The sequence below is a fragment of the Callithrix jacchus genome, chromosome 1, assembly GCF_049354715.1.
Source record: "Callithrix jacchus isolate 240 chromosome 1, calJac240_pri, whole genome shotgun sequence".
Classification (NCBI taxonomy): domain Eukaryota; kingdom Metazoa; phylum Chordata; class Mammalia; order Primates; family Cebidae; genus Callithrix; species Callithrix jacchus.
The window spans coordinates 125,900,473-125,922,844 of record NC_133502.1 but is presented as its reverse complement, the minus strand read 5'-3'; the positions used below and the strand labels follow the sequence as shown (position 1 = coordinate 125,922,844).

Genomic DNA, 22,372 nt, shown 5'->3' with positions numbered 1-22,372 from the left:
AAATGGGGAGAAATTAACTATGTAATCATTTGCCTAATTTTAGAACAGCTGAAACTGGTCAGAGCCTCTCAATACAAGCAGCTTCATTCTCAGGCTTTATTACACAAGCATATAGTTTTTACTCTGGGAAGAACTCTAAAATATGAACAACTGGAAATTGACATTTTTCCTCAGATAGAAATAACATTTGTTTTCTTTATATTTCCTATTTCTCTTTGCTAGCAGATTATGTTCAACTTTTACTGGGCCAGTAATTTTTCAAAGTTGCTTTTCAAAAATGTGTTGTTGCTTACAAAGTTGCTATTTTTCAAGGAAATTTCCTTCTGGAGTAAAAATTACCTGTCAGTAATTTTGTTCTAAAAGGAAAATTCTATACTTACAGCTACAACCGCTTCAGCAACCCCAGTCAAGACTGCTGGCCTAAGAGAATGCAGCAGAATTTTACTCTCAAGTAAAACAAAGAGCAGCAGTGTTGCACAATTCTCAGGACCCAGATTCATTAGCAAGGTGCTAAAGTTGGCTCCACTAGGAAAAAAAAAAAGAGAAGAAGAGATCATTGTGAACTATTTTGCTAAAACATGTTAAGATTTGCTTATTGAGAGTCTAGAGTTAATTTCAAGTCTACTTATTTATCAATGAAAAGTAGCAAATTCAATAAGATAGTATAACTGGGTCATTTAAACTAATCCTCTAGTAACAAAAGGCATTTATCAAAAAAGATTTCCCTGAATAGGGCTGGGCGCGGTGGCTCACGCCTGTAATCCCAGCACTTTGGGAGGCCGAGGCAGGTGGATCATAAGGTCAAGAGATCGAGACCACCTGGTCAACATGGTGAAACCCCATCTCTACTAAAAATACAAAAAATTAGCTGGGCATGGTGGCACGTGCCTGTAATCCCAGCTACTCAGGAGGCTGAGGCAGGAGAATTGCTTGAACGCAGGAGGTGGAGGTTGCGGTGAGCCGAGATTGCGCCATTGCAGTCCAGCCTGGGTAACCAGAGCGAAACTCCGTCTCAAAAAAAAAAAAAAAAAAAAAAAAAAAAGATTTCCCTGAATAGCCATTTGAGTTGAGCTCAGAAGAATGGAAATAAAGATGGGAGTAAAGCGGTGACAGACAGTATAAGCAAGGGCCCTGGGGCAAGAAAAAACTGTTGTCATAGCCAATAAGTTGAAATAAATCTATTGTGACTAAAGCATAGTAAGGGAAAGGGTGAAAACACTGAAACTGAAATGATACTATTATATTTGCATTTTCAAAAGGACACACTGGCTACAAGGTGGATAAAGAACTGAAGAAAGATGAGGAAAAAGGTACCAAATAAGAGCCTAATAGTGAATTAGTCTGGTAAGACAACATGCACACCTAGTGTGATGCAGATGAAAAGAAGTAAATGGATTCAAGATATTTAGAAGGTTAAAATCAGTTCACCTTGAACATTTAGTCATGAACTAGACATGGGAAGGAAAGATGAGAAGAAAAGGGAAGTAACCGCTATGTGCAATCTTGCAACTCTCTTAACTGTTCCCATTTATAAAATAGCCCCAACCATCCACCCAGCTATCAAAGTCAGAAACATTAAGGCTATTTGTACCTAGTTTGTAAAATAACAATTAACTTCATTATACTAATCACTAAAATATTTTAAAGCATTCTGCTCCAAGTGAATAAATATATCATTTTAAATAGCAGTAATTACCTTAGTGGTAAAGGTGTAGAAACTGGCTGTGATAATATTAATGCATCGTGAACTGACAGCTTAAAAAAAAAAACATAAAGGTATATTAACCAAACCAAGAGATAAATTTCAAAACTGCTTTTGAAATCTATATATTTAGATCAAAGGTAACACTGAAAACATTAATAATTTAATATGCAGATACACTTTTTGAAATGTACTAAAATATAAAATAATAGCAGTATTTACTAAGCAGTATTATATTAGTTATTTCTCAGAATTTGACAGAATTTTGATTCACTTAATTGGTTAAGATACAATCATTTAAAATTTATGAAATCATTGCTTTTGAAAACCCTCAAATTAAATTTTGCTCAACAGACTATAGGCACTTAGCAATTGCTTGGCACATTAATACTAGTGGAACTGAAATAACATTTAAGATCAACAATATCTGACTTAATCCTACCATTTATAATGTTAAGAATGTCTTAGAAAAACTTTTAAATGGCTTCCCTCTATCGACCAGTGCAACTCAAAGTATGTTAAGTATGCCGGTATATTAATTCTCACAATCCATAAAGATATAGTATATAAATGAAGAGCAAAACATTAAGCAACTTTTATGACAATTTGACCTCTCTCCCATATCCAAGCATGTGATCAGTGGAACTATTACTACAGAGAGGGTATAGACCTGTTCATGTTGCATATGTGACAGCTGTATATGCATATGTCACAACCTATGTCTACTACTTACTGAAAATAAAAAGAAACTGGTCCTTTAGCGTAGTACTATTATAGACCTTGTTTAAGTTAACCTCCTCTGACCATTGCTCAAACATGCCCAAACATAATCCTGGGTTTAAAATTAGCTACATAAAGGCCATGCATGGGCCAAAGATGAAAATGTTAGGAACCAAGGATTGTAATTATTCCAGTTCTGTACACTCATATCCAGAATCCAGTAAGAAAGGATGATCAGTAAAACTACAAAGCACAGAAAATCCAAGGACTTTGCAAATGCATACTGCTCCACCCCAAACCCAAATGTATATAAAATCTATTCTGCAATGACTGGAGAGAACATATGCAAAGTTCTCCCCAAATAGACTCTTTCTTGCTTACCTGGACAAGGATTCTCGGTCTTTGTGGTGAAGGAAAAGGGATGTTTTGTATAAAATGTGAAATGTGCCTAGAAAAAAAAAATTGAAATAAATATCACAATTACTTTTCTAAAATGCATCACAGGTTTTAACAAATCTTAAGTCTCACCATATATCATCCCAGATATGACATAGCCATCTATAATATATGCAAAGTAAGTAAAGTTGCTTAGTGTAAATGAATGTATCCATGCCCACTAAACTTCTGAAACACACAATGTATTTCCTGACTCAAAGTCTGTATTTATATCCCCTATAATTATCAGATAAATAAAAATAACACAAAAATAGTTTTCATGAAAGAAGTAAATTTTTATAGCCCTGGTTATCAGTGCCAGTACAGGGAACAACTAACTGTGATATAATGAATTTACACTAAAATTGAATTTAATCCCAGATTTACTATTCTAACTTTCGAAGAACTACCTAACCGTTCTATTTCTGCACCTACAAAAATTGCTTCTTAAGTTTCTTCAAAGTTTGAAGCTCTTAGGAGCCACAAAAATGCAACCTATTACTTCAACTGAAAAAAAAATTGATTACATACATTGATTGTATTTTCACAAGCAATTCATAGAATCTTAATTTTTCAAAAGGTTGCTAAATTATCACTAACATTAAATTTTACTTCAAAAAACTTTAGTCTGACAGCTGAAAGTTAAACCCGGAACTATAAATCATTCAATTGCCATTTCAAGAGTACAAAATGAAAGTTGCCACCATATTTCAATATCAAAAGTGTGATGAGTTTATACACAGTACTCTTTTTAAAGCTGATTTTTGGATAGCATTATTTTTAAACCTTCACATAACTACCCCTACCTTATCCACTAAACTAGTATGTTTCACTGATATTCTTTCTGCTATAATGTAAAAGTTCTGAAATTATAAGAAACATCTATGTTTACACATACTTTAATACATTACAGAAAGCTCTTGACACTTTGGTTTGTTAGCCGAATACATATATTATAAATTAACATAAACAGAAGTGAATGTGCCACTAGAAATCAGAAAAGATGGTTTAAAAAAGAGTAGCTCAACATACATTTTTCTTGCTCACAAAAGATTTCCATGACAAAACAGACAAACTGAAGAAAAAGCTCAAAGAATTCTGTCAATGCTAAAACCAAAACCTCACTTTTAACATCAGTCAACTCATGCTTACTCATTTCTATATCACTTTAGAGAGGTATTATGGTTAGAATTTATAGTGGCCACTTGGATGAGTGGGTGAGTGGGTGTATGTGTGTGTGTGTGTATCTGTAACTATTTATCTTTTGGTTATTAGAAGATAAACCGAAAGAACAACTCACAACATAATTTATATGAGTTACTTCTTCAGCTGAATTCTCAAGATTATTTGGCCATCATTACTACTACTGTCCAATTTTAAGTTCACAGTCAATGATTCAGGTAAAGAAAGGAGTAAGTAAAAAGTTGGTGGCTCATGCCTACAATCCCAGCATTTTGGGAGGCAAAGGTGGGTGGATCACGAGGTCAAGAGTTCAAGACCAGCCTGGCCAAGATGGTGAAACCCCTTCTGTACTAGAAATACAAAAATTAGCCGGGTATGGTGGCGGGCACCTATAATCCCGACTACTCAGGAGGCTGGGGCAGAGAAATGCTTGAACCCAGGAGGGGGAGGCTGCAGTGAGCTGACATTGCACCACTGCATTCCAGTCTCTTGAGTAGCAAAATTAAAATAAAAATTTAAAAAAAGTTGGATGAATGTAGCCTTTCTTCTCTTCCAACTTTGCTGCTAAAAGTTACAAAAACAATGAAATGTATATATTTATATACCCAGTTTTCCACCAGTCATCTTTCTAATCATTATACATACTTTTCAATGGGAAGAGGATGTGGTCCAGACACAGAAAGTTTGTAGATAAACATAAGAAATTTCCTAAAAGCTTCAAAAAAAGGCCAGTGTGAGAGTAAACAAATGCATTTGTTTGTATTGATGGATTTGAAGACCATTTTTCTCTCCACAGGCGTCAACAGGCCCAGCTGCATAAGCTGTTTCTCTGATAGAAGTTCCCGAGGGTAAGGTTCATAAAACTGAATGGCAGCTCCGTATACCTAGAGAGTAAGAGAACTGTTATAAGATTTGAGTTTGTTTTAAAGTATTAACTTTTTTTTTTCTCTTATTACACAAGAAATATTTGCTTGGAGTACACCTATACAGACAAATTACCAAAAAAAAGCTTACCCAAAATTCTATCCCAGAGATAACCAGATTTTTATGTAAATCCCTCAAGATTTTTTCCACTGCAATTTTATACATTCAACTATGTATCTTACACAAAAATGGATGGTAACCTCTTATAACTTGCTTTCATTTTTCAAAGTGAAATTTTTTTTTACATAGCTCCTACCCTAGAGCATGAACTCTAATGACTCACTCAACTTAGTTTTTAGGGTTTTATGGTCTATGTTTGTTTGTTTGTTTTTTCTGTTTTTTTTGACGGAGTCTTGCTCTGTCACCCAGGCTGAAGTGTAGTGGCTGATCTTGGCTCACTGCAACCTCCAACTCCTGGGTTCAAGCGATTCTCCTGCCTCAGTCTCCTAAGTAGCTGGGATTATGGGTGCGTGCTACCGTGCCCAGCTAATTTTTTGTATTTTTAGTAGAGGCAGGGTTTCACCATGTTAGCCAGGATGATCTATATCTCCTGACTTCATGATCCACCGGCCTTAGCCTACTAAAGTGCTGGGATTATAGATGTGAGCCACCGTGCCCGGCCCAGATTTTTTAAATTGGGTTAAAATATACATAACATAAAATACACCACTTTAACCATTTTCAAGTGTACAATTCACTAGTATTAAGTACCTTCAAAATGGAATGCAACCGATATCACTATTCATTTCCAGAACTTTTTCATTACCCGAAACGAAAGCTCTGTAACCCTTAAACAGTAAATTCCCATTCTCTTGCCCTCAATCCAAGTCCTTGGTGAACTCTATTTTACTTTCTGTCTCTACAAGTGTAGCTATTCTAGGTACCTCCTATAAGTGGAATCATATAAAATTTATTCTTTTGTGTCTGGCTTATTTCACTTGGAATATTGTTTTTAAGATTCATCTATGTTGTAGCACATAGACAAATTTCATTCCTTCTTAAGGAATAAATAATAATTCCATCATATGCATACACCACGTTTTGTGTATACATTCATATGCTGATGAACATTTGGATTGTTTCCTCCTTTTGCCTATTACGAATAATCCTGCTATAACCACTGGTGTACAATTATGTGTTTGAGTCTCTGCTTTCAATTATTCTGGGTATATGCCTAGGCATGAAATTGCTGGATCGTATGGTAATTCTATGTTTAACTTTTGGAAGGAGTTGCCAAATTGTTTTCCACAGCAGCAGCATTTGATTTTCTCATCAGCAATGTTCAATTCCTCAATATCCTCCCCTTGATGACATAAGATACAGCTGACATTCCTCTGCCTTGGAACTCTTTACTCCTTTGTTGTCTTTGTGTTCCCGATGGTTCTAATGTACACTTCTATTTAGAAAATTTCATTCTCTCATGGTGTTAACTATAATCATTATGCTAAAAAAACACAAATCTTTACCTGATCGAACCTCAGACTCCTATCTCCACCTAGATGTCATACAGGCATCCCAAACCAATATTTTCAAAAGTGAACTCATTATCTAAATACTTGATCCAATATGCCTAATCTTAGTTATGTTATACAATCCCCAAGATAGAAATTTTGAAGTCAAGCTCAATTCCAATTCCACTTACCACATATCAAAGCAACTACTGAAGCCCTAACTGGTCTCAAGTGAGAAGAAAGTATTTTAGTGAAAAATACACTGAAGAAAGAGTCCTTCAGAGATAATATCTGATCCTTCAAAAGTTACCCATTTCAGGTAAAATGCCACAATCTGTATGAGTGGCAGGATGTTCTCAACTCCCAACAGTACCTGCTGTTCCTGCTCAATAATATAGAGCTACCAGGCACATAGACTAGTTCATAATTTTGTGCCTTGATATATTTTGCTTAGTCTTGGTACTTTCTCTGATCTGTCCATTCCTTAAAATACTGCAAAGAAATTCTATCATTATACCCATACCCTTCTCCCAACAATCAATCCTTACTTCTGTATTTTATAAACCTTGCCAACTATTCAGTCATTATATATATCACAATAACCCTTGCCTTTACACACACACCATTCCCAGATACGATTATTTCAAAGTGATCTCAAAGTTTTTAACAAGCAGTATGACATATGTATAAACATAAATTTTACACACCTAAATGCTTCCATGTTAATATCCCCTAATAATGAGTAAGCCAAACAAATCACCCAGGACCCACATCTCAAATGAGAATTTACTGTTCTCTACTGTCAAAGTATATTAGGTAACTCTTAAATGTTTGGAGATCTTAAAATTTTCAGTTACTTTTACTACTTTTGGCGAGAAATTATAAATGATTATTAAGCTAACAAATTAGTTTAGTAGTAGGCAATCAAGTTAATATAATATTGATCTTCTCTCAGCATTTTCTATGTTCCAGGCACTATGCTGAATACTTTACATATATTATCTTTAACATAGTGGTTATAAACGTGTAGCCTGTACCTGTAGAATGACGTCATAGATGTATTTTGTTTCATCCACATGAGTCAGTTCAGGTGATATTTTTTCAACAAAATTGCCTATTTCATTAAATTTCCTTAGAAAGTTTTCAATTTTTAAATGTCTACTGCTATCAGCTTTTTATTATGAATACTGTTTATTTTTGCCTTTTCTTCTTTATCAATCAGTTTTATGTCATTATTACTGTTATATACAATATATGTTTTAAATAAGACAATAAATGTCTTTTCTCTCTAGTTTTTTGTTTTTTTTTTGTCTCTGGTGTTCTATCATTGCACTATGATATAAAAAGAAGCGGGATAGGCCAACAGTGGTGGCTCACGCCTGTAATCCCAGCACTTTGGGACACCAAGGAGGGTGGATCAGCTAAAGTTAGGAGTCCGAGACCAGCCTGACTAAGACGGTGAAACCCTATCGCTACTTAAAAAAAAATACAAAATTAGCCAGGTGAGGTGGCACATGCCTGTAATTCCACTACTTGGGAGGCTGAGGCAGGGGAATCACTTGAACCTGGGAGGCGGAGGTTGCAGTGAGCTGAGATCATGCCATTGCACTTCAGCCTGGGAAACAGGAGTGAAACTCCGTCTCAAAAAAACAAAACAACAAAAAAGGTGGGATTATTCATTTATTTACTTGTTTACTTTTCTCTGTTGCAGATTCAGAGTGCATCACTAATCTGAAGACTCAATTTTTTCATCAACCTTGGAAAACTCTCAACCATTAGCTCTTAAGATGTAGCCTTGTCCTTTTCTAGTCACTCCTTCTGGAACTCATTAAATACCTATTAGAACTTCTAGTTCTATCCACTACATTTTTTGACTCCTTTTATGTTTTACATTTGTATGTGCCCCATTTAAGGTAACCCATCTTCCACTTCACTAATTCTCCCTTCAGGTATGTCTTAGCTCTGCTTTTTTTCTTCTTTTGAGACAGAGTATCACTCTGTAGCTCAGGTTGGAGGGCAGTGGCACAATCTCAACTCACTGCAACCTCCGTCTCCTGGGTTTAAATGATTCTCATGCCTCAGCCTTCAGAGTAGCCAAGATAGTTCTTACATCATTTCAATAATATTTTAATTTATAATATCTTTTATATTATCATTCTGTCATTTCAATGTCTTGAGGGTCTAACCCAACTTTTTAACTGTGTCTGCTGATTCTTTCTATGGTACCTATGTCTTCTATCTGTCACCATCATCTCAAGTCCTGGGTTTTGGAAGGGTAGAGAGACTTTATCTTTGCTTCTGTAAAATTCCCAAGGGATCAATATCCTGATAGCAATTTTCATGTGGATTTCTCATCTTGGGGATGACAGTGTAAATTTAAACCAAAATGTATCATGTCCAAATAATCCTAACATTCAAAGAAAACTTATATTAACCATTTTATAAAATAAAAACATGGCCAAAATGCGTTTAATCAATGAGGCAAAAACCAACCTTTTTGGCTGAAGAACCTGTCAACACAAAAGTTGAAAAAACTGGAAGCGGATATTTGGTTTCAGGATCCCAGCACTCAATAGTGGCTCCCATAGGAAGGCAGAAGAGAGGTACATCTGATTCTGAGAGTGGAAATGACTTATAGTCCTCTTCTGGATATCTAAAAATTAAACCTTTTGAAGAATGAGACAACAATAAATTTTTTAAATAGTTACTTTTCCATAAATTACATATGATAGATATTAATGGAATATTTTAATACCAAATTTCATGGCAATACTTGTGTGGTATTTTTAAATCGATTTTTATCTTGCTATAACAGAAACTAAAATAAACAAGTTTGCCCCTGATATTTTACCCATGGATTTATAGTTCATTGTAACATAAAAATGTATTAATATACTACTTGAGACTTCATTCAACCAATCTTGATCACCAATCTTAATGTATTTTCTTCTACACATGCCAACACCTTATGAAAAATGGTAAGAAACATACAGAAAAATTTACAAACTATTTCAGTTACTCTTCTGTGAAAAATTCTGGGAAGAGACATGTGTTATGAAATAATGCTGAGGCAACAGAAATTATCACAGCCCCTAAACTCATCTTGAGGGAGAAGCAGGGTAAAAGGCATGCAACACAAAAAGCAAACGAGACAGAAACGTTGTGACTAAGTACAGAGTACATGAGACCCAGAAAGTAGGAGCAAGGGGCACTTTGAGAAACACAGTAAAGCCCCTTCAGAATAAATTATCCATATGACATCAGTTCATTAGCCTCTAAGGACATATAGACCATCTCTAAATGAAAAACTTCAAAATCAGTAGTAGAATTTTGAGCCCAAATTCAGTATCCAAAACTCTCTATTCTAAAATAAGTGTGTCATATGAAATAACTGAATGCTTTTGTACAGCTTCTTTCTGTAAGTTTTTTAAGCAATACCCTTCCCCACATACAAAAAAAGAAATCACATACAATCAACATATTACAGCACTATTAACAGTATCACTTTTTTTTTTTTTTTTTTTTTTAAGAGAGAGTCTTGCTCTGTCACTCATGCTGGAGTGCAATGGTGTAATCCCAGCTCCCTGCAACCTCCACCTCCCGGGTTCAAGCAATTCTTATCTCTCAGCCTCCCAAGTAGCTGGGACTACAGGTGTGCACCACCACATCTGGCTAATTTTTGTATTTTTAGTAGAGATGGGGTTTCACCATGTTGGCCAGGCTAGTCTCAAACTCCTGGCCTCAAGTGATTTGCCCGCCTCAATCTCCCAAAGTGCTGGGATTACAGGCATGAGCCACCATGCCCAGCCTACAGTATCAAATTTTAAAATGATACTGAATTTTATATTTTTTAGTTGTTGCCATTATTTTTATATGGTAAATTAAATGGTTTGGTTCATTAGTATGAATGCTGTTTTATGAAAGGCAACAATTTTTGGATATTGATTTGCCTGACTTCCCTGAAGCAAAACTTTAAGAACTGTGCGAAATCAAAAAGTAATAGCACTGCTTCTTTTCACAAAGAAGTATTCCAGTATCTCTTCTATTTACAACTGGAGCATACCTGTATTTTCAGTTTTTATCCCACCATACCAGTGGGATGAAGAGGTGACACTTAAATCTTTACAGCCCTTGACACTTTAATGTGCAGTAAGAATGTGGCGATAGATTTCTCAAACACTTCATGGCAGAAAAGTTTCTCAGGCCCTCCTCTCCTCCATATAGCTGATTCTTTGCAACAAAGGAGAAAGGAAGCAAGTCCACCTTTCATGGCAAGTAACATGTGGTTTCAAATCAGACACACAGAGATAAGAAAAGGAAATATAAGAAGTAAAGATGCAGTTTGACACCTTTCTGATTGTCAAAATATAAAAGGTCAGAGAGTCAACAACTTTCCACTATACTGTTAAGTCTATTAACGCAGACCAAAAGCTTGAATGTTTATTCCACATATGTTTGCTTTGGATAACTGTTTAAATTAAATTAACAGCATGTTTGGTGGGGGTATTAATATATCTTGTATATGTAATGTATTTAAGAAAACATTTATCTTTATATGCTATAATTATAGATAATTTTATGAATAGATCAATTCTACAAACTATATAAGGGAGCATACTTCGTCTCTTTTAGCCAAATGTTAATATGCACCAATAAGTACAGCAATTGAGACGATTTTTTTAAAATTCACTTACCAGCCTTATATGCTATTGCATTTGAAGCAGGTACAGACTTCTTATAACACAGAAACACGCTGGAACCCCACTGTAAAACATAAATTAGGTTTATAAAAAGACAAGAGTGAAAAGAAATTCATTTTGTTGGATATTATCTAAAGATTCTTATTATTTACTCAGGACAGTCTATTTAAAACATGTTTATATGACAAACTACGTAGTATAAAACACAGCGCAGCATGAAGTTCAGATCATTAAGAGAGTAAGAAAACAATGCTACAAAAATCTAATATGAAGGCAGTTTCAAAAGATTTAATTTTGCAATGACCCAGAGATTGCCCCTGCTTGTAAGACACAGCACAAAGTGGAGTGTGCACTGGAGCCCAAAATGGGGAAGACTGGGGTCACTGGAACGCTATGAGGTCATCACCTCCAGAGGCAACTCTGTCTTCACTAATTGTTCTGAGTGCATTTGTCATCTCTGTCTATACAACATTAAGCTAATATTAGTTTGACTTGAAGATATTTTTCAAAGTAAATCTGAAACAAAATAAACTGTAGTCTTTAAAAACTATGAACCAAAAGTTTATGTTCATTTTCTTCTTCACTAGAGTCCTCTTAAAAAGTAAGTATGCACAATTGCAATATTTTCTCTTGAGCCCAAGAGTTCAGGAGCATCCTGGGTAACTTAAGGAGATCCTGTCTCAAAAAACATGCAGGCATGGTGTCTCACCCCTATAATTCCAGCACTTTGGGAGGCCGAGGCAGGGGGATCACTTGAGGTCAGAGGTTCAAGACCAGCCTGGCCAACATGGTGAAACCCTGTCTCTACTAGCCTGTAGTCCCAGCCGCTCGGGAGGCCAAGATGGGAAGATCACTTGAGCGCGGAGCACCAAGGCTGAGGTGAGCTGTGATCACACCACTGCACTCCAGCCTGGGAAACAAAGCAAGACCCTGTCTCGAAAAAAAAAAAAAAATCAAATGAATGAATAAATCAATAAGGAGAGCCTCTACCACACTATCGCTGCAGTTATCCCTGAAGACACCACTGAAATCCAAAAGATAATAAAACCTTTGTTAATATAACTCAAGCAGTATTAGGATTTACTCCTTCAAAAATATCCCTGATTTAAAGATGAAATTATTGTAAATCATGGGATAGGATTTTAAAATTATTATAAATCATAAAAATTAGGAAAAAATAAAAACAAGCACTATTAAAATATAAAATGTGAGTAAAGTATATACCCAACAGTAAACAGGAATCCAAAACATATCCCTTTTTGTTTTCATATGAAACTTTGAAAATGAAAACTTTATTCTTACCATTCCACAATTTAAGTTTTTATCAACTTTGCAGAAGGTATGAGGAGGAGTTTCTCCTTTACTGGTTACAATAACACAGATATCAGTTACAGCCAAGGAATTCTGGGGTCGAACTGGAGGAGCCCTTCGATAAGTGATAAAGATTCTTTGTGAAGTAGTTGAACTATTGTTGACATTGGCACAGCGACCATAGGGTGTGGCTAGGATCACTTCACATCCTGGAATAAGCCGTTCTTTCCCTTCATATAGAACTCTGCATGGCAGGAAGGAAGGGAAGAAATAGATATAGATACATACATACACACAAACATACGTAAACACAAACACACACACACACACACATATATAAAACATACATTTCAGGTTAATACTGATTTTCTTCTTGAAACCAAGAAAATTTTTTTGGTCTCTCCTATTGTTTCCCAAATCTTCACTACAAACCAAATTTAAATTATTTCTTTGGGAACTTTAAGTCTCTTAACTATTTTTCAAAAGCCAAAACATAATTTGAGAAATGTAAACAGGATTGAACAACTTGATTTTTTTATTGCTTAATAACAAGCAACATATGAAAAAAGAAACGGGCAATACCACAAATGTCTTCAGGTCAATTCCTAGAAGTTTCAACAAGTATTCAAAAGTTTTCATAAAAATTCCCTCCATAATTTGTCAATTTTTTAGCTTTAAAAATTAGTTGAAAACTATAAAACATTAAAGAAATTAAAGAGCTAAATAAATAAAAAGACATCTTATGCTTATGGACAATAAGACAATATTGACAAGATGGTAATACCCTCAAATAGATCAATAAAGTCAATGCAATTTCTATCTAAATCCCAGCTGCCTCTGTTTTTTCTTGTCAAAGCAATCTGGAAAAAGAAGAAAGGTGGAGGACTCACACTTCCCTATTTCAAAACTACCACACATTTATAGTAATCAGTGCAATGTATGGCAAAAGGATAAACATACAGATCAACAGATTTAATGGAGGGTCTAAAATTAAGCCCTTATATTTGCATCCGTTTATTTCAACAAGAGTGCCAAGACAATGCAATCAGGAAAGAATGGTTTTTTTCAACAGGTGGTGTTGGAATAACTGTACATCTACATGCAAAAGCATGAAGCTGGACCCCTTCCCTGTACTACTCATCAAAAAAACTAAAAATGGATCAAAATTAATGTAAGAACTAAAACTATAACACTCTTAGAAAAAAAAAACAGGAATAAATCTTTGTGACCTTAGGTTAGACATGGCCTTCTTAAATATAACACCAAAAGTACAAGCAACTAAACATGCTAAGTGAAGAGAAATAAAAAAACAGTCACAAAGACCACATATAGTGATTCTGTTTTTATGAAATGTCTAGAATAGGCAAATCCATAGACAGAAAGTAGACTAATAGTTACCTAGGGGTAGAAGGTGGGAAAGAGTACTAAACAGCAATTGCTAATGAGTATGGGGTTTCTTTTTAGATAGATGAAAATGTTCTAAAATTAACTATAGTGGCAGCTGCACAACTCTGTAAATAATACTAAAAATCACTGAATTATACACTTTAAGTAAATAAACTGTGTGACAATGTGAACTGTATCTCCATAAAGCTGTTAAAGCCCAACTAATATTAAAATATACTATAAAGCCTCTATATTTAAATCAGGAGAGTATTAGCAAGTAAGTAAACAAACAGAAGAAAACTCTAGTATATGATGACGGTAATATCTCAACATACAAAGGGAAGGACAGATTTTTAAATTTAATAAGCAAGACTTAGATAACTGGATTGCCATTTGGAAAAAAAATTCTGTCCATACTTCAGACTGTACAGAAGGGGATCCCCCAGTGGATCACAGATCTAAACATAAGCAATGAAATCATACTAGTGCTAAATAAAAGTATACCTATCAGTTCCAAAAGACTATGACTCAAAATCTAGTAGCAATAAATATGAGTAGAAAAATGAACTACATAAAATAAGTTTAATATGACAACAAACACCATAAGCCAAGATAAAAGACAAGTTATAGAGTTGAAGAAAATAGTCGGCAACTTATTTCACAAACAGCTCATCCTCCTAATACATTAAAAAAAAAAAAACAAACTTTTTTTTTTTTTTTTTTTTGAGACGGAGTTTTGCTCTTGTTACCCAGGCTGGAGTGCAATGGCACGATCTCGGCTCACTGCAACCTCTGCCTTCTGGGTTCAAGCAATTCTCCTACCTCAGCCTCCCGAATAGCGGGGACTACAGGCACGCACCACCATGCCCAGCTAATTTTTTTGTATTTTTAGTAGAGACAGGGTTTCACCTTGTTGACCAGGATGGTCTCGATCTCTTGACCTCGTGATCCACTGTGCCCGGCAAAAACTCCTTTTAAAAAATCAAGGTAAAGATTAAAAATCTGTTTATTGTGTAAGCAAAAAAAAAAAAAAAGATAATCACCCGTTAAACAGATGTAGAAGGTAATCCTAGCACTTTGGGAGGCCGAGGTGGGTGGATCACCTGAGGTCAAGAGTTCAAGACCAGCCTGGCCAACATGGTGAAAGCCCATCTTAAAAAAATAAAAAAATACATAGTCTTGGAACGATCCAAGATGGTCGATCACTAACATCCCGGGATTGCAGCTCTCAGGGAAGGCCCGGAGAACTAGAGGACGCCACACTTTCAAAGTCTGGTCGCTCACGAAGCAGAAGATCCCCCAGTGGTGGAAACACAGGAGTCGCCAGCGCAACTCTCCTGGTCGGCGCAGCGGTTCTGCCGGCACCTCCACGCGGCAGCGCTCGGCACAGAGTAAACGGGACCGGTTCCCCTTCTGACCGAGGTTTGGAGCCCCAGGAAGGCAGAGTCGCCTACTACGGAAACAAGAAGGAAGCCCAACAGGAGAATCCTGGGCAGAAAAGCACCATCAGTTTTAACGCCGCTGCTCTGGCCCTGGGAACTAACAACCTGGACGTCCACTCAAGAGACCTAATCTGAAAGTTGGTAAATTCAAAGACGACAGGAGGATAAATTTACAATGACGGGAGGAAACCAGCGTAAAAAAGCTGAGAATACTCAAAATCAGAACGCCTCTCCCTCTAAAGATGATCACAGTTCCACATCGACAATGGAACAAGGCTTGATGGAGAACGAGCGCCTCCTGATGACAGAATCACTCTTCAAGGAATGGATAATAACAAACTTCGGTGAGTTAAAAGACCATGTTGTAGCCCAACGTAAAGAAACTAGGAACTTTGAAAAAAGGTTTGATGAACTCCTATTGAGAATAGACAACTTAGAGAGGAATATGAGTGAATTAATGGAACTGAAGAATACAATACAGGAACTCCGAGAAGTATGCACAGGTTTAAACACTCAAATTGTTCAAGCAGAAGAAGGGATATCAGAGGTCAAAGTCCAACTTAATGAAATAAAACGTGAAGAAAAGATTAGAGAAAAAAGGATAAAAAGGAATGAGCAAAGTCTCCAAGAAATGTGGGACTATGTGAAAAGACCAAATTTACGTTTGATAGGTGTACCTGAATGCGACGGAGAGAATGAATCCAAGCTGGAAAATACCCTTCAGGATATTGTTCAGGAAAATTTTCCTAAACTAGCAAAGCAGGTCAACATTCAACCCCAGGTAATACAGAGAACACCACAAAGATATTCCTCAAGAAGAGCAACCCCAAGGCACATAATCGTTAGATTCACCAGGGTTGAAATGAAGGAGAAAATACTAAGGGCAGCCAGAGAGAAAGGTCAGATTACCCACAAAGGCAAGCCTATCAGACTTACAGCAGATCTCTCGGCAGAAACTCTACAGGCCAGAAGAGAGTGGGGGCCAATATTCAACATCCTCAAAGAACAGAACCTTCAGCCCAGAATTTCATATCCAGCCAAACTAAACTTCACAACTGAAGGAAAAATAAAATATTTTATGAACAAGCAAGAACTCAGAGATTTTATTACCACCAGGCCTGCTTTACAAGAGCTTCTGAAAGAACCATTACACACAGAAAGAAACAACCAGTATTAGCCTTTCTAAAAATACACCAAAAAGTAAAGAGCACAGACATAAAGAAGAATTTACACCAACGAATGGATAAAACAGCCAGTCAACATCAAATGGCAGTAACCCTAAATTTAAATTGACTAAATTCCCAATCAAAAGACACAGCCAAAACCCAACGGCATGTTACATCCAGACCTGTTTCACATGCAAGGATACACAAAGACTCAAAGGGATGGAGAAAGATTTACCAACCAAATGGAGAGCAAAAATAAATAATAAATAAATAAAAAGCAGGAGTTGCAATTCTTGTATCGGATAAAATAGATTTTAAAGTAACAAAGATATTGTGGTAAAAGGATCAATGCAACAACAAGAGCTAACGATCCTAACACCCAGATACGAGACTTAGATTCAATGAGACAGAAAATTAATAAGGATATCAAGGACTCGAACTCAGATCTGGAACAAGTAAACTTAATAAATATTTATAGAGCTCTCCACTTCAAATACACAAAATATACATTCTTGTCAATACCACATCACACCTACCCATTAGTTTAAATGAAACATTGATTGGCCATTATTAATACCCAATTTTTTTCAAAATAAAGCAATATTTCCATTTACTCTCCCTCTTTCTTCCTCTCCTTTACTTATTTTTTTTTTTCTTTCCTTCTCTCAAAAAGAAAGAAATCAACTTGTAAACCTCTAGATCCAGGTCGGCAATGTCTCTTTCATTGCTTGATTTCCTTTCTTCCCTTCCCTCCCTCCCTCCCTCCCTCCCTCCCTCCCCGCTTCCTCCCTTCCTTCCTTCCTTCATCCCTTCCTTCCTCCCTACCGTCCTTATTCCCTTCCTTCCTGCCTTCCTCCCCCCAAAAATAAATAAATAAATAAATAAATAAACATATGTAGAGATGCTTAACCTCAATGAAATTACTGTGATATACAATTAATCTGTGTAAGATTGACAAAAACTATAAAAGTCAGACCACATACTTTGTTGATGGGATGTGGATAAAAAAGCACTCACATATATGGCAGAATATAAAATGGCACAAACACTAGAGAAAAATTTAGTAACATTTAACAAAATTATATGCACATTTATCTTTTAATCCAGCAATCTTTCTTAAGATCTACCTGAAAACATACCTCCACAAATACGTAACAATAAATGCACAAAGTTATTTATCCAGTATTCTTTGAATAGCACAAAACTGGGAACAACCCAAATGTCTATCAGTAGGGGTTTTGTTGAATAAAGTAAATACATCCACACAAATAAGTATTATACAGTCACACAAAATAATGCAAAAGATCTTCTATTCAGATACAGACTGATTCCCAGTATATACTCTTAGGTGAAAAAAGCAAAGTACAAAATAGGATATGGAGTATCTACATTGTGGCTCCTACTTCCTTTCGGTTAGCTTAGTAAACAAATGAAAAAAGGTCAATTTGTTGGTGACAAGTATATTGCTCAATATTTTATAGTCTATCATCTAGGAGAAAAGGATACTTGTGTTTATTATAATAGTTTATTAGTTTTCCATATGTTTGAAGTTTCTCAAAAAACAAAAGAGCTGGAGAACCAAATCAGTTGAAAGTCAATGAATCTGATAAACAGAATAAAATAACAATTTTGTATGGTCTATGATTCTGTATCTTAAGAAATGCAGCTGATATATAAAACAACACACTGCCCTGTTCAGATTATATAGACATGCACCACATAACAATGCTTTAACCACAGACTACATATACTATGGTGGTACCACAGATTATAATAGAGCTGAGAAATTCCTATCACCTAGTATGTACAATACTATATCTTTTATCATTAATTCCTACTTACAAAAAAAGTTAACTGTAAAACAGTCTCAGGCATAAAAATGCCGTCTAGTGGGTGGATCACGAGGTCAAGAGATCGAGACCATCCTGGTCAACATGGTGAAACCCCGTTTCTACTAAAAATACAAAAAATTAGCTGGGCATGGTGGCGCGTGCCTGTAATCCCAGCTACTCAGGAGGCTGAGGCAGGAGAATTGTCTGAACCCAAGAGGCGGAGGCTGCAGTGAGCCGAGATCGCGCCATTGCTCTCCAGCTTGGGTAACAGCGAAACTGTCTCAAAAAAAAAAAAAAAAATGCCGTCTGGAATTCCTCCTAAAGATATCCTAGAGCTTATTACAGCTCTATGTGGGTTACTACCCATGAAGACCTTTCAGTGGGACAAGATCTGGTGGCAGAAGGCAGAGATAGTAATGATCCTGACTCTCTGTAGGCCTAGGCTAACGTGTCTTTTTGTCTTAATTTTTAACAAAAGAGTTAAATAGTTTAAAAAAAAAAAAAAAGCCAGCCACAATAGTTCACACCTATAATCCCAGCACTTTGGGAGGCCAACATAGAAGGATTGCTTGAAGTCAGGAGTTCAAGAACAGCCTGGGCAACATAGGAAGATATCACCTTTGCAAAAACTTTCAAAATAAGAAAACTATTTTTAACCAGCCAGGTGCAGTGGCTCACACCTGTAATCCTAGCACTTTGGGAGGCCAAAGTGGGCAGATCACTTGAGGTCAGGAGTTCGAAACCAGCCTGGCCAACATGGTGAAACCCTGTCTCTACTATAAAATACAAAAAGATTAGTCAGGCATGGTGGCAGACAGCTATAATCCCAGCTACTTAGGGAGGCTGAGGCAGGAGAATCACTTGAACCCAGGAAGCAAGTTAAAGTTGCAGTGAGCCAAGATTGTGCCACTCACTACACTCCAGTTTGGGAGACAAAACAAGACTCTATCTCAAAAAAAAAAAAAAAAAAAGAGAGAGAGGAAAAAAAAAACCCCGAAGTTTAAAAACCAAGCCAGTCCCAACTATTCAGGAGGCTGAGGCAGGAGAAGGATCACCTGAGCCCAGGAGTTCAAGCCCAGCCTGGGCAACATAGCGAGACTCCATTAAAAAAATTTTTTTTTACATTTTTGCCGGGTGCAGTGGCACATGCCTGTAATCCCAGCACTTTGGGAGGAAGAGGCAACTGGATCACTTGGGTTCAGGAGTTCACGACAAGCCTGGGCAACATGGTGAAACCCCACCTCTACCAAAAAAAAAAAAAAAATTAGCCAGGAGTGATGACACACACCTGCTACTCAGGAAGCTGAAGTGAAAGGATTATTGACTGAGCCCCGGAGGTGGAGGCTGCAGTGAGCCTAGATTGTGCCACTGCATTCTAACCTGGGCAACAAAGTGAGACCCTGTTTCGAAAAAAATAAAAAATAAAAAAAAAATAGAAGACATTTTTTAAATAGAAAAAAACTTAATAAGGATTTAAAGAAAGAAAAACATTTTTGTATAGTTGTATGGTATTTGTGTTTTAAACTAAGTATCATTAACAAAAGAATCAAAAAATTAACAAAACCTTTGAAAGTTTATAAAGTAAAAAGGTTACTATAAGCTAAGGTTAATTTATTAAAGTCTACAGTAGTGTACAGTCATGTCCTAGGCCTTCATATTCATTTACCACTCACTCGCTGACTCACCCAATATATCCCATGTATATATGGTAAAGTATTACAGGTATTCTAAAAGTACATAAATTTTACAGAAGAGTCAAAGTAGCCATTTGGGCTCTGCTGGGTACAAAGGTCTACTCTGTAGGCATTTACAAAAAAGAATGTCCTTCATTGGTAGACTAGATATGAGACATTTCATGAAAACTATAACGCATATCTGTAAACACCCTCCTCCCAGCACTGGAAGCCACACAGTACAACTATATTTAAAACAGGACGGCTCTTTTGTTAAACAAGTACAGATCCTCACAAAAACTCACTACATAACCCAAGCAGCTCCTTAAAATGACAGTGTCTTTATTATAGCTTCTCATTCTATTGTGTTTAATTAATAATCTTATTTGATTAGCACAACAGAAACAAAATGACATTTTAGGGTCTAATGTCTTCATTTCAATATTCTTTTGAGAGCAAATGATCTAACAATTCAAGTGCAATGCAGAGAAATTCAATAAGGGTGGATACGGACATGTAATATATTACTATAATTAATCCTGAAGTAACAATAACACCATAATAATAAACTATCAATAATAAAACTATGAAGGATTTCAAATTTCTACTTCCATGAGTCTTAAATAAATATTTTTCCTTCACTACAGCAAAGAAAATAAGTCACCATACCCAATATCTGTAAGGGGTGGTTTATCTCTCCCTCTCTTATAACAGAGGAAAAGTTCTGGGCTTTTCAGACTTCCATAATTCAGGTTTGCCTGGAGAGCTGATGGAGTAGCTTCCACACAGGTGTAACCTTCAGGTACTGTTTCTCCAGCTGATTTGATAATAACAGCAATGTCCGTAATTGGAGCTTTAGGTCCAGTTGACTTAGTATCTAAACGATTTATTTCTTGATCCAAAAGAGTAGATGTGTCAGTGAGACCAGCTACAACAAAGTAGTCTGTCACTCTTGGTCCTTTGTCTTCTATCATGACTGCTACTATATTTTCTAGAAGATGGAGAAGAAAGATATCAATAAAACACTTTATCCTGACAAAAATTAATATATCCTTGAGTTACCAATCATCAATTAGCACACTTCTCAGCTGGATTTATAATCAAATTGTCATTCTGAGAAGAAGGCTGCTTTTAACATCCTGTCAGATTTTACCTCCTACAAAGTACAAGTTAACAACGTCAATTCATTTGTAACACAACTATAATCTTTTCACTTGTGTAAGGCTCTAATAAGACTAATGGCGGGGCACAGTGGCTCATGCCTGTAATACTAGCATTTTGGGAGGCCAAGGCAGGTGGATCACAGGTCAGGAGATTGAGACCATCCTGGCTAACATGGTGAAACCCCATCTCTACTAAAAATACAAAAAATCAGCCAAGCGTGGTGGCATGCTCCTGTAGTCCCAGCTGCTCGGGAGGCTGAGGCAGGAGAATCGCTTGAACCCAGGAAGCGGAGGTTGCAGTGAGCCAAGATCACGCCAATGCACTTCAGTCTGGGTGACAGAGCAAGATTCCATTTCAAAAAAAAAGAATAATCCAACTAGGGGCCTGGCACAATGGCTCATGCCAGTAATCCTACAACTGTCAGGGGCCAAGGCGAAGATCACCTGAGGTCATAAGTTCAAGACCAGCCTGGCCAACATGGAGAAACCCTGTGTCTCCTAAAAATATAAAAATTAGGCTGGGCACAGTGGCTCACACCTGTAATCTTAGCACTTTGGGAGGCCAAGGTGGGTGGATCACCTGAGGTCAGCAGTTCAAGATCAGCCTTGCCACAATGGCGAAACCCCATCTCTACTAAAAATACAAAAATCAGCTGACTGTGGTAGCAGGCACCTATAATCCCAGCTACTTGGGAGGCTGAGGCAGGAGAATTGCTTGAACCCGGGGGGTGGAGGTTGCAGTGAGCCAAGATCACTTCGCTTCACTCCAGCCTGGGTGAAAAAGAGAAACTCCATCTCAAATAAATAAGTATTAGCCGGGTATGGTGGTGTGTACCTGTAGTCCCAGCTACCCAGGAGGCTGAGGCACGAGAATCACTTGAACCCAGAAGGCAGAGGTTGCAGTAAGCTGAAATTGTGCCACTGCACTCCAGCCTGGGCAACAGAGTAAGACTCTGTCTCAAAAAAAAAAAAAAAAAGTCAGGCCCAATGGCTCATGCCTGTAACCTCAGCACTTTGGGAGGCTGAGGTAGGTGGATTGCTTGAGGTCAGGAGTTTGAGACCAGCCTGGCCAACACAGTGAAACCCCATCTCTACTAAAAGTACAAAACTTAGCCAGGTGTGGTGACAGGTGCCTGTAATCCCAGTTAGGCTGAGGCAGGAGAACTGCTTGACCCTGGAAGGCAGAAGTTGCAGTGAGCCGAGACAGCACCACTGCACTCCAGCCTAGGCAACAGAGCAAGACTCCATCTCAAATAATAATGATTAAAAAAACTATCAGAGGTGG

The 22,372-nt window shown here is 36.8% G+C and overlaps 1 protein-coding gene across 10 annotated transcripts in view; it reads right to left on the bottom strand.

The window, feature by feature from the left end:
- The window catches only part of DENND4C (DENN domain containing 4C), a 229,387-nt gene that overhangs the window by 70,371 nt on the left and 136,644 nt on the right, over window positions 1-22,372 (bottom strand). For 8 of the 10 annotated variants that reach the window (XM_054256518.2, XM_054256520.2, XM_054256532.2 and 5 more), the window contains 8 exons: window positions 20,594-20,915; window positions 12,417-12,669; window positions 11,109-11,178; window positions 8,908-9,080; window positions 4,685-4,923; window positions 2,804-2,870; window positions 1,697-1,755; window positions 381-525 (listed from right to left, as the gene is read on the bottom strand). In XM_054256518.2, the coding sequence (XP_054112493.2) occupies window positions 381-525; window positions 1,697-1,755; window positions 2,804-2,870; window positions 4,685-4,923; window positions 8,908-9,080; window positions 11,109-11,178; window positions 12,417-12,669; window positions 20,594-20,915 (1,328 nt within the window). Of the gene's footprint in view, window positions 1-380; window positions 526-1,696; window positions 1,756-2,803; window positions 2,871-4,684; window positions 4,924-8,907; window positions 9,081-10,477; window positions 10,678-11,108; window positions 11,179-12,416; window positions 12,670-20,593; window positions 20,916-22,372 lie in introns of those variants that run through there. The other 2 variants (XM_035306438.3, XM_035306444.3) reach the window with 2 other exon arrangements.